Genomic DNA, 11,233 nt, shown 5'->3' with positions numbered 1-11,233 from the left:
AAACCAGCCTGAGCAAGAGTGAGACCCTGTCTCTACTATAAATAGAAAGAAATTAATTGGCCAACTAATATATAGAGAAAAAATTAGCCGGGCATGGTGGCACATGCCTGTAGTCCCAGCTACTCGGGAGGCTGAGGCAGGAGGATTGCTTGAGCCCAGGAGTTTGAGGTTGCTGTGTGCTAGGCTGACACCGTGGCACTCACTCTAGCCTGGGCAACAAAGCAAGACTCTGTTTCAAAATATATATATATATAAAGAAATTAATTGGCCAACTAATATATATGGAAAAAATTAGCCGGGCATGGTGGCGCATGCCTGTAGTCCCAGCTACTCGGGAGGCTAAGGCAGCAGGATTGCTTGAGCCCAAGAGTTTGAGGTTGCTGTGAGCTAGGCTGATGCCACGCCACTCACTCTAGCCTGGGCAACAAAGCAAGACTCTGTCTCAAAAAATAATAATAACATCTACCCACCCTATAGTTTTTTGTGTGCATATGAGTTCCTACAGGCAAAGCATTTAGAATAGTCCTCGGCACATTAGTAAGGTTCTATAATTGTTAGCTATGGTTATTATCATGCACTGGTATTTGGGCTGCAAACAGTACCTAGTACAACTTTATCACAGTTTGCAATCACACACCTACTTGTACCACTATGGTAACGCCTGATGCCTCCATGAAGCTAGGAGCTCCCAAGGTCAAGAGCCACCTAAACAGTACACACTAGCTTAGAGTGGCCCATTCTAGGCTTCTGCTACTTACAGAAGTACATAGGCTAACCTTGCTTTCCTTTAACAGAAGTACATAGGATAACCTTGCTTTCCTTTAACAGAAGTACATAGGCTAACCTTGCTTTCCTTTAACAGAAGTACATAGGATAACCTTGCTTTCCTTTAACAGAAGTACATAGGATAACCTTGCTTTCCTTTAACAGAAGTACATAGGATAACCTTGCTTTCCTTTAACAGAAGTACATAGGATAACCTTGCTTTCCTTTAACAAGACAGAGAAAAATCCAGTCTGTCCCGAAATGTGTATGTGCATGTACAGGAGAGAGCACGTCTCTACCCATAGTAGAGATGGGTAGAGAAATGCATGACTATGGGATCTACAGATTGCCATGCTTTGTTATCAGTGAGTCAAGAATTTAATCACAAAACCAAGGCAGTTTCCACAATTAAGATCCCAACAATAAGATAGAAAAATATATGTAACATAAACAGTTTCCATAATTAAAGAACAAAAAACTATATCACCAACTGAAAAATAGTCATCCTAAAAAGACCTAATGCATCATTTCCCTCTGACAAAAGATTTTCAAAGTAGCTCTCTAGCAGTTGAAATGGTTAATTATCTAGTAGAAATTGATTTCTCTGTCCCTGTAACACTCAAAGCAGCTGACAGGCTACTACAATAGTCATTTGTTTTTGTGGTGACAAGAATGGTTGCGCCTTCCTCCATGGCTGGGAGTGGAAAGAAATGGTCAGAATCGACCTTTGGTTTGCTCTTGACACAGTCTTCACAGATACATTCTTCTACTGTGTACCCCAGGCCTCTTGGAAGAGGCATTCCATCACCAGTCTTGTTGTGTTCCGGGTCAGCATTAGCCACGTCCAGGAGAACCGATCCTGATTGTACAGAAACAGAAACATTAACCTAAACTTCACAGTCGCTTGTGTCATTTATGGTTGTGACAGTCTTAGCAGTACACATCAAGACTCCAAAGAATTTGAGACAGATCTTTGTTTCTTTTTAATTTTAGAGATAAGGTCTCACTATGTTGTCCAGGCTGGACTCAAACTCCTGGGCTCAAGGGATTCTCCCACCTGACCCTCCGGAGCAGCTAGGACTGCAGGTGCATGCCACTGCATCCAGCTTGAGACAGATCTTTTCAGACAAAAAGAATATGTCATGGCTAAGCATGGTGGCTCATGTCTGTAATGATAGAACTCTGGGAGGCTGAGACAGGAGGATCACTTGAGGTCAAGAGTTCGAGGCCAGCCTGAGCAAGAGTGAGACTCCATCTCTATGAAAAATAGAAAAATTAGCCCATCATCACCGCACATGCCTGTAGTCCCAGCTACTCAGGAGGCTGAGACCGGAGGATCATTTGAGCCCAAGAGCTTGAGGTTGCAGTGAGCTGTGATGATGAAACTGCACTCTAGCCTGGGTGACACAGCGAGACTCTGTCTCAAAAAAAAGCAAAAAGGAATATGTCCTACACTAGAAGTCATCAGCTAACCAACCACAGGCCACTTTGGGCTTGAAGACATGGTTTGTTTGGGGGCATACAGTGTTTAGAGTGTTTGTTTTATGTTGACCCACACTTAAAAATCAGGAGATTTCACGTACAAATCTAGACGACTGGCCTGTTTTTTAAAAGGCAACAAAATGTGGTGACATGGAGCCAGCATTCCTACATGGAAACGGTCGCTAGAGTTGGTAGCAGCTGTCACTTTCAGGCAGGGCATGGGCTTCCCTGTTGGCAAAGCCTCCACCTGGCCCACTGCATGCATTTGCTACCCACTTGGCCCTTCCAGGCGTGACGTCTTGACCCTATCTTACACACGTGAGAGTGACAGAAACTACCGTATGTCACAGCGCACCAAAGTCAGCCTGCAGGTGACACTTTAGAATTCAGAAGTAAACATGCTTCTCTTGCAGAGCATTTTACAACAGATTAAACATTTTTTAAATGAATTTCTTGTGAACACAAAAGGAAGGAGTGAGTCTCCATTATGTCTGCATTATATACCTGTGCAAGTAAGTTTTACGGCTTCCTGACATTCCCCAGTGTAACTCCATCTCCCAAAACATCACACACTTAAGTTCACTCTCAAAATAAGCCAGACACAGGAAGAAAAATACTGCGTGATCTCACTTATATGAGGAATCTTAAAAAGTTAAACATGTAGGAGCAGAGAGTAGAACGATGGTTACCTGGGTAGGACTGTGGGGGTATTGGAGAGATGTTGGTCAAAGGATACAAGGTTGCGGTTATGTAGGATAAATAAATCTAGAGATCTAATGTGTAGCACAATGACTATAGTTAATATTGCTGTATTAGATACTGCCAATTTGGGTTGTTTTGTTTTGTTTTGTTTTGTTTTGTTTTTGAGACAGAGTCTCACTCTGTTGCCCGTGCTAGAGTGCCGTGGCATCAGCCTAGCTCACAGCAACCTCAAACTCCTAGGCTCAAGGGATCCTCCTGCCTCAGCCTCCCGAGTACCTGGGATTACAGGTATACACCACCACACCTGGCTAGTTTTTTCTATTTTTGGTAGAAACAGGGTCTCACTCTTGCTCAGGCTGGTCTCAAACTCTGAGCTCAAGCGATCCTCCTGTCTCGGCCTCCCAGAGTGCTAGGATTACAGGCGTGAGCCACCACTCCAGGCCCCTGTCAATTTGTTAAAAGTATATTTTAGGTGCTCTCCCGAAAAAGAGGGGGGGAGGGGAATGGGGACATAGATAGTTAATTTGCTTGGCTGTAGTAATCATTCACTATAGGTATGTATGTCAAAATATATTGTTGGCCAGGCATGGTGGCTCATGCCTGTAATCCTAGCACTCTGGGAGGCCGAGGTGGGCGGATTGCTCTAGATCAGGAGTTCGAAACCAGCCTGAGCAAGAGCCAGACCCCATCTCTACTATAAATAGAAAGAAATTAATCGGCCAACTAATATATATAGAAAAAATTAGCCGAACATAGTAGTGCATGCCTGTAGTCCCAGCTACTCGGGAGGCTGAAGCAGCAGGATCGCTTGAGCCCAGGAGTTTGAGGTTTTAAAATAAAAAATTTAAAAAAAATACATATTGTTCACCTTAAAAATATGCAATTTTTATTTTATGTAAAAAATATTCACTCTCCACCTGTATATCAGACCCCAGGAGGAAGGGGAAAATGCATAAATTATGCAGAACAGTCATCTCCCTCTCCTCCTGCACTAGAAAGCAAATGAGGCGGCTGCTGTACAGGTTATGCATGGAAAATCAATGCATAAAGAAATAGGGCAACTGCTGCTATGCGTTTGGGAATCAGATCATGGGCAGAGGTGCTACAGGAAATATTTTTATCTTAAGAGACCCTTAAGTAAGTAGAGCATTCGCTTCTCTGAGACTGGTTCTCTGCTGCTTAATAAAGATAATTATTTTTTAGATGATTGCTCATTCATCCAGGAGCAATTGGTTATTCATTTCTGGCATTTTTCAATAGGCAAAGGTTAGGCCAAGCAAACAACACTTATATTTGTATTAAAAACATGGCCATAGATCTTGCCAAAGATGCTCTTCCTGATAGCAGTGGGCTTGGCTAGCAGTTTCTGCTAGCATGACATTTAATCAATGTGCTCACTTGATAGTCAAAGAGACAGATGTTTCCCAAGGAAGCCTCAGTACTTCGGTACAGTAATTACCAAGGGAAGAATTTAGGGGAAGGCTGGCATTGTAGGACACCTGCAAAGGTATTAACACCAGGACAAAGATGCCTTGCTTCTACCATGAAGTTCATTTAACATAACTATCCTCTAACATACTCCAAAGGTTTGTAATCGAATGAAATAGTCAACCTTAGAAAAAGACAAGGAACTGAAACTCACAATAGCCACCTCTTGGAAACAGATTTCAAAGATTCACTGTCAAACCAACCTGTGTTTTTAAATTCATCCTTTGAGGGTTCAGAGTTCATCTTCCTTAGTAAGAACATTAGCACGAAAATTGCCAAGGAAACTGTCAAGCTCAGGCCCAAACAGGTCCAGAGGATGGCATTTGTTCCTTTCACTGAATTGGTCACACCTTTATTAAAAGAATGTCAGAGAGATAATGAGCTGATAGCATAGTATTCACATCAAGTGTGGATTCTTTGCCAGGCAATCCCCCTAATTCATCAGCATCGACTTTTTTTTTTTTTTTTGGTGAGACAGAGTCTCACTTCTATTGCCCGGGCTAGGGTGCTGTGGTGTCAGCCTAGCTCACAGCAACCTCAAACCCCTGGGCTCAAGGGATCCTGCTGCCTCCGCCTCCCGAGTAGCTGGGACTACAGGCATGCGCCACCATGCCCGGCTAATTTTATATATATATATACATATATATATATATATATATTTTTTTTTTTTTTAGTTAGGCAATTAATTTCTTTCTATTTTTAGTAGAGACGGGGTCTCGCTCTTGCTCAGGCTGGTCTCGAACTCCTGACCTCGAGCAATCCACCCGCCTGGGCCCCCCAGAGTGCTAGGATTACAGGCGTGAGCCACCGCGCCCGGCCTAGCATCGACTTTTAAATTCTAAGCACCACTTAATCAGAAGCACTGACAAAAATCTATGTTGCTAATAGTGCTGAGAAAAACCGGGTTCGGTTTGGAATCATTACTTTGTTCCCGCAGACATTTTAATCATTGCCTCATTTCTTTTCTCTTTTTCATTCAGAGCATCTCGCCATCTTTCCCGTAAGGTTTATTTTCTGAATAAACAGTCGATATAGAGAGACTAGTTCACACCAATGAAGAATCACCCAAGCGGTATTACTTACTTGCATTACAAAAACGCTGACAAATTACAGGAGGAGTACTAGGACATCGCAGGTGACAAGGTTTGCAAGCATGCAGCAAACTGTCAAAATACTCATTTTGGAAACACTGCCGAGCCATCTGGAACATGATCGCACAAAGAAACGAGGGAGCTCCAGAAAGAGCAGCGTGGAAGGACAAGCAAAATCTTGTGAAGTCCCCAGACAATGCAGCCACAGCAGCTAGAATACCAGGAGAAAAAAAGAACTTCACCTTGCTTTGTTGGTTCTTATGGGGGCTGTTTGCGGCGTGGCTAAGGATTTGAATATCCCCTCTAATTCAAGCTTTTAAGTTGGAGGCTTGGGTGGGGTAAGAGAAGTGGTATAAATATCAGGGCAAACTATACCTGAAACAGAAACTGCTAAATTTATAGAGGAAATTTCTCAGCCAGGTGATAGTTGCAAGATGCAGACAAGCCCACAGCATCAAACGGAAGGCCCAGTAACCATTTTTAGATCATCTGTTTGTGATCTTACTATGTGACAGGTCCCAGGGAGATGGACAAGGTCTGTGCCCCTTAGGAAGTTAAAATATAACAGGGAAAATAGAAATAACCACAAAGGATAATAGTAACTAACGGAATGTGAGGAGGGAAAAGAATATCAAATATGACTACCTTTTCTTGCTGTTATTTTTTTTTTTTTTTTTTTTTTTTTTTGGAGAAAGAGTCTTACTCTGTTGCCCAGGCTAGAGTGCTGTGGTGTCAGCCTAGCTCACAGCAACCTGAGACTCGTGGGCTCAAGCGATCCTCCTGCCTCAGCCTCCCAAGTAGCTCACCACAACACCCAGCAAATTTTTTCTATTTTTAGTTGCCCAACTAATTTTTTTTCTATTTTTAGTATAGACAGGGTTTCACTCTTGCTCAGGCTGGTCTCGAACTCCAGAGCTCAAGGGATCCTCCCACCTGAGTCTCTCAGAGTGCAAGGATTACAGGTGTGAGCCACCGCGCCCAGTCTAACTACCAGGTTTTGAATCTACGGAGAACTGCAAAGCCACAGACAGAAATAGGGCGTCTGGGTGTTGTAATATATACATATATAGCTTTTTGTCCGCAGTTGGTGGTCCATAACTCCCATAGCCCTTGTTGCAGTCTTTTGTTACAATGTTGGGTGTGTTAGGCTTCAGGAAGCAGAATCTCTGGCCTTCCTCACCTGCCCTAAGGCAGGACTCTAATCTTCCCCCACCTTTCTGACTGTGGGTCATAAGACCTCATTCTTTTTATTTTTTTTTTTAAGTCAGAGTCTCACTCTGTTGCCTGGACTGGAGTGCAGTGGCGTCAGCCTAGCTCACAGCAACCTCAAACGCCTGGGCTCAGGCGATCCTTCTGCCTCAACCTCCCGAGTAGCTGGAACTACAGGCATGTGCCACCGCGCCCAGCTAACTTTTTGTATAGATGTATTTTAGTTAGTCATATAATTTCTTGCTGTTTTTAGTAGAGACGGGGTCTCGATCTTGCTCAGGCTGGTTTCAAACTCCTGACCTTGAGTGATCCGCTCTCCTCAGCCTCAGAGTTCTAAGATTACAGGCGTGAGCCACCGCACCCAGCCAAGAGTGCCCTCATTCCTTAGAGGGCACTGCTCTATATCCCGAAGGCTAATCACATTTCTACAAGGTTGTCCATAAACACCCAAGAGCACAGGTCCAGAGAGCTGAACACATGGACATTCCCAGAAGGTGATGCGCCCCTCGCCCATGCCCTGCTCTGCACATCTCTTCATCTGTATCCTTCATAATACCCTGTATAAGAAACCTGTAGGCCGGGCGCGGCGGCTCACACCTGTAATCCTAGCACTCTGGGGGGCTGAGGCGGGCAGATTGCTCAAGGTCAGGAGTTTGAAACCAGCCTGAGCAAGAGGGAGACCCCATCTCTACTAAAAATAGAAACAAATTAATTGGTCAACTAAAAATATACAGAAAAAATTAGCCGGGCATGGTGGCACATGCCTCTAGTCCCAGCTACTTGGGAGGCTGAGGCAGCAGGATTGCTTGAGCCCAGGAGTTTGAGGTTGCTGTGAGCTAGGGTGACACCACGGCACTCTAGCCTTGGCAACAGAGTGAGACTCTGTCTCAAAAAAAAGAAAAGAAACCTGTGAACGGTAGTTAAGCATTTCCCTAAATTCTGTGAGCTGCTCCAGCAGATTAACTGAACCCAAAGATGGGTCAGGAGCCTCAACTTGAAGCCATCGGTCAGAAATTCCAAAGGCCTGGACTTGCAACTGGTGTCTGAAGTGGGGGGCAGTTTGGGGGACTGAGCCCCCACCCTGCGGGATCTGAGGCTATCTCTAGGTAGACAGTGTGGGATCTGAATTAGAGGACACCCAGGTAGTGTCCACTCTTTGGGGTGTGGGGGGAAAGCCCCACGCATTTGGTCACAGCGGTCTCCTGTGTCGGTGGTGGCTGTGGTGTGAAAGCAGAGGGAAAACTGTGGCTTGAGGTTTTTTACCAAAGCACTGGGTTCAAGTTCCTCTACCTGGCAGTGAGGCAAGTGGCTGAGGCTGCCTGGGTGGGACAGCAGGAAGCTAAGGCAGCTGGCCAGCGGGGTGCCACTCCCTGCCAGATGCCTTTGGAAGAGAAGCAAAGGACACAGCAGAAACATGATTAGAAGAGAGATTAGTTGGGAGAGGAACTGGGTGCAGTGGCTCACACCTGTAATCCCAGCACTTGGGAGGCCAAGACAGGAGGATCGCTTAAAGCCAGGAGACCCAGACTCTGCAAAATTTTTTAAAATTAGCTGGTGTGGTGGCACCTGCCTGTAGTCCCAGCTACTCTGGAGGCTGAGGCAGGAGGATCGCTTGAGCCCAGGAGTGTGAGGTTGCTGTGAGCTATGATCATGCCACCGCACTCCAGGCTGGGCAACAGAGCGAGACCCTGTAGAGAAAAGACAGGGATTATCTCCCGTAACAGGATGGTGAGAAGAGATTTTGAGGATGGGATGGATAGTGGGGTCAAACTCTACAGGAAGATCAGAGGGGACACGCTAGGGAAGCAGGTCGTTGGTGGTCTCTGAGTGTGTTGGTGCGTGGAAGCCAGCTTGTCGGTATTTAAGGAGTAGTGAGGGCCGGGCGAGGTGGCTCACACATGTAATCCTAGTACTCTGGGAGGCCGAGGCGGGTGAAGTTCGAAACCAGCCTGAGCAAGAGCGAGACCCAGTCTCTACTATAAATAGAAAGAAATTAATTGGCCAACTGATATATATATAGAAAAAATTAGCTAGGCATGGTGGCGCATGCCTGTAGTCCCAGCTACTCGGGAGGCTGAGGCAGCAGGATCACTTGAGCCCAGGAGTTTGAGGTTGCTGTGAGCTAGGCTGACGCCACGGCACTCACTCTAGCCCAGGCAACAAAGCGAGACTCTGTCTCAAAAAAAAAAAAAAAAATGGGGTGGTGAGCAAGAAGAGGCAGCCCATGTGAGCCGTGCCAGGAAGCCAGGAGAACACAGGAAGCATAAAGCTTTGTGAACTCTTTGGAAAGAAAGCACTGTGGTGTCTGACAGGTGTACTTGCTCAGGTGCTTGCTTGAAGTCACACGTCCGAGAAAGTTCACTGCAGCATTATGTATATTCACTAAAGCATGGGACAACCTGACTGTCCATCGTGGGGGCCTCACAAGGGAATACTACACAGCCATCAGAAAGAGTGAGACAGGCATGTTCTCATGTGAAAGGTACATCACAGGGACTGGGTGCAGTGGCTCACACCTGTAATCCCCGCTCTTTGGGAGGCTGAGGCAGGAGGATCGCTTGAGGCCAGGAGTTTCAGACCAGCTTGGGCAACATTTAGCCAGGCGTGGTGGTGTACACCTATAGACCCAGCTACTTAGGAGGCTGAGGCAGGAGGATCACTTGAGCCCAGAAGTTCAAGGTTGTAGTGAGTTATCATTGTACCACTGCACTCCAGCACAGTGTGAGACCCTGACTCTAAAATATAAGAAGAAGAAATAAAATAAAATTCATAACCATACTAACCAATTATTAACTGATCCTTCCACTGATGCCTGAAATGTTGCCAAGAGACACTTCCCTGGGTAAGTGAGGCCCACCTGTTTACTCCTCCTCGTGGGGGTGAGAGGCTAATTCCTATTCTCCTGCGTGACAGGTAAGAAGATGGGAAGCACAGCTCCCTGAGAGACAGAGATAAATGGGCAGAAGAAGGTGGAAGATGTCATACTAGACATGACTCCTTCCATAAGAAATAATGTAAGGCCTTAAGTGAAAAGGGAATTTTCTGGCTTTATAGCTAAAAAGTCCAGTGGTAGAATCAGATTTAGGGGGCCCAGTCAAGTCCAACAGTGTCCTGGTTTCTCTCTCACTGGCTCAGCATGACCTCTCTGGTCTTGGCTCTGTTCCCAGATCCGATTCATGATCATAAGACAGCTGCAGCCCCTCAGACCTCCTGGTTTCTTCTAAACACACCCCCTTGTTTCTTCTAAACTCATAGTTTTAAACGTGTGAACTCCCAAACCTATGTATGTATCCAACTCCAACCTTGCCCGAAATCCAGACCCAAATCAACCGCCTGCTCAATGTCTCCACTTCAAAGTCTAATCAGTTATCAGAACTCTTTTTTTTGAGACAGAGTCTTACTTTGTTGCCCAGGCTAGTGTGAGTGTCGTGGCGTCAGCCTAGCTTACAGCAACCTCAAACTCCTGGGCTCAAGCAATCCTTCTGCCTCAGCCTCCTGAGTAGCTGGGACTACAGGCATGCGCCACCATGCCCGGCTAAATTTTTCTATATATATTAGTTGGCCAATTAATTTCTTTCTATTTATAGTAGAGACAGGGTCTTGCTCTTGCTCAGGCTGGTTTCGAACTCCTGACCTTGAGCAATCCGCCCACCTCAGCCTCCCAGAGTGCTAGGATTACAGGCGTGAGCCACCATGCCTGGCCCAGTTATCAGAACTTATTAACATTAGTGTCACTAAAGTTGGTATTCAACCCCCCACTGCTAAATTTGACTGGCTTTAAAAAAAAAAAAAGAAGTCTAATCAGGGTCTCAAACTTTACTATATTAAAGTAACTTTGGATTCTCCAAGAGAAGAACAAATACTTGCCTTTATCAAACCTACTCGATCATAGAATCCCCTTTTGCAAGGATCGCCTATGAGCATGTAGGAACATAAACTTTGTGGAACACAGTTTGGGAAAAACTAGGCCAGGTTATCGCCACAATTCCCTCCAGTTCTCAAAGACTGTGACTTGGGGACTTAGCAGAGCAGCAGTGAAACAGACGGAGCGTGACTTTAAAACAAGGATGTTTAAAACTTTCATGAGGCGGGTGTTGGTGTAACAATGCCACTAAATGAATCTGTGTCTGGCTTTGCATGACGCAGAACAGAGGGGAAGCCAGTTCCCGAGTCAGCCTCAAGCCTCGACTGCCACTCACAGCTCTAAGGAAGCAAAGCGGTGCTGCCTCAAACTTGCAAAGCATCAGTGGCTTGTTCTGCAAGGAAGACCATCCAACTAAAGATTTGTTTTCCAAAATTGCTAAACTGTCAACAAGTTTTTTTGTTTTGTTTTGTTTTTTTTAAAGGCAGGGTCTCCCTCTGTCACCCCAGCTATAGTGCAGTAGCCTCATCATAGCTCACTGTAACCTCAAGTTCCTGAGCTCAAGTGATCCTCCTGCCTCGGCCTCCCAAAGTGCTAGGATTTACAGGCATGAGCCACCACACCCAGCTGCTGT

At 45.5% G+C, this 11,233-nt stretch overlaps 1 protein-coding gene across 1 annotated transcript in view; it reads right to left on the bottom strand.

Annotated features, from left to right (window-relative positions):
• Positions 1-1,120: 1,120 nt before the first annotated feature.
• TNFRSF17 (TNF receptor superfamily member 17) overlaps positions 1,121-11,233 on the bottom strand; it is a 114,605-nt gene continuing 104,492 nt past the window's right edge. The window contains exons 2-4 of the mRNA XM_075995116.1: positions 5,521-5,739; positions 4,641-4,787; positions 1,121-1,624 (exon numbers count right to left, since the gene is read on the bottom strand). Coding sequence (XP_075851231.1) covers positions 1,347-1,624; positions 4,641-4,787; positions 5,521-5,739 — 644 coding nt within the window. The 3' untranslated portion in view covers positions 1,121-1,346. The remainder of the gene's footprint in view (positions 1,625-4,640; positions 4,788-5,520; positions 5,740-11,233) is intronic.

This window comes from Microcebus murinus, chromosome 19 (assembly GCF_040939455.1).
Source record: "Microcebus murinus isolate Inina chromosome 19, M.murinus_Inina_mat1.0, whole genome shotgun sequence".
In the NCBI taxonomy this organism is placed as follows: domain Eukaryota; kingdom Metazoa; phylum Chordata; class Mammalia; order Primates; family Cheirogaleidae; genus Microcebus; species Microcebus murinus.
Note: the sequence above shows the minus strand (reverse complement) of the source record. Positions and strands in the feature narration are given on the sequence as shown.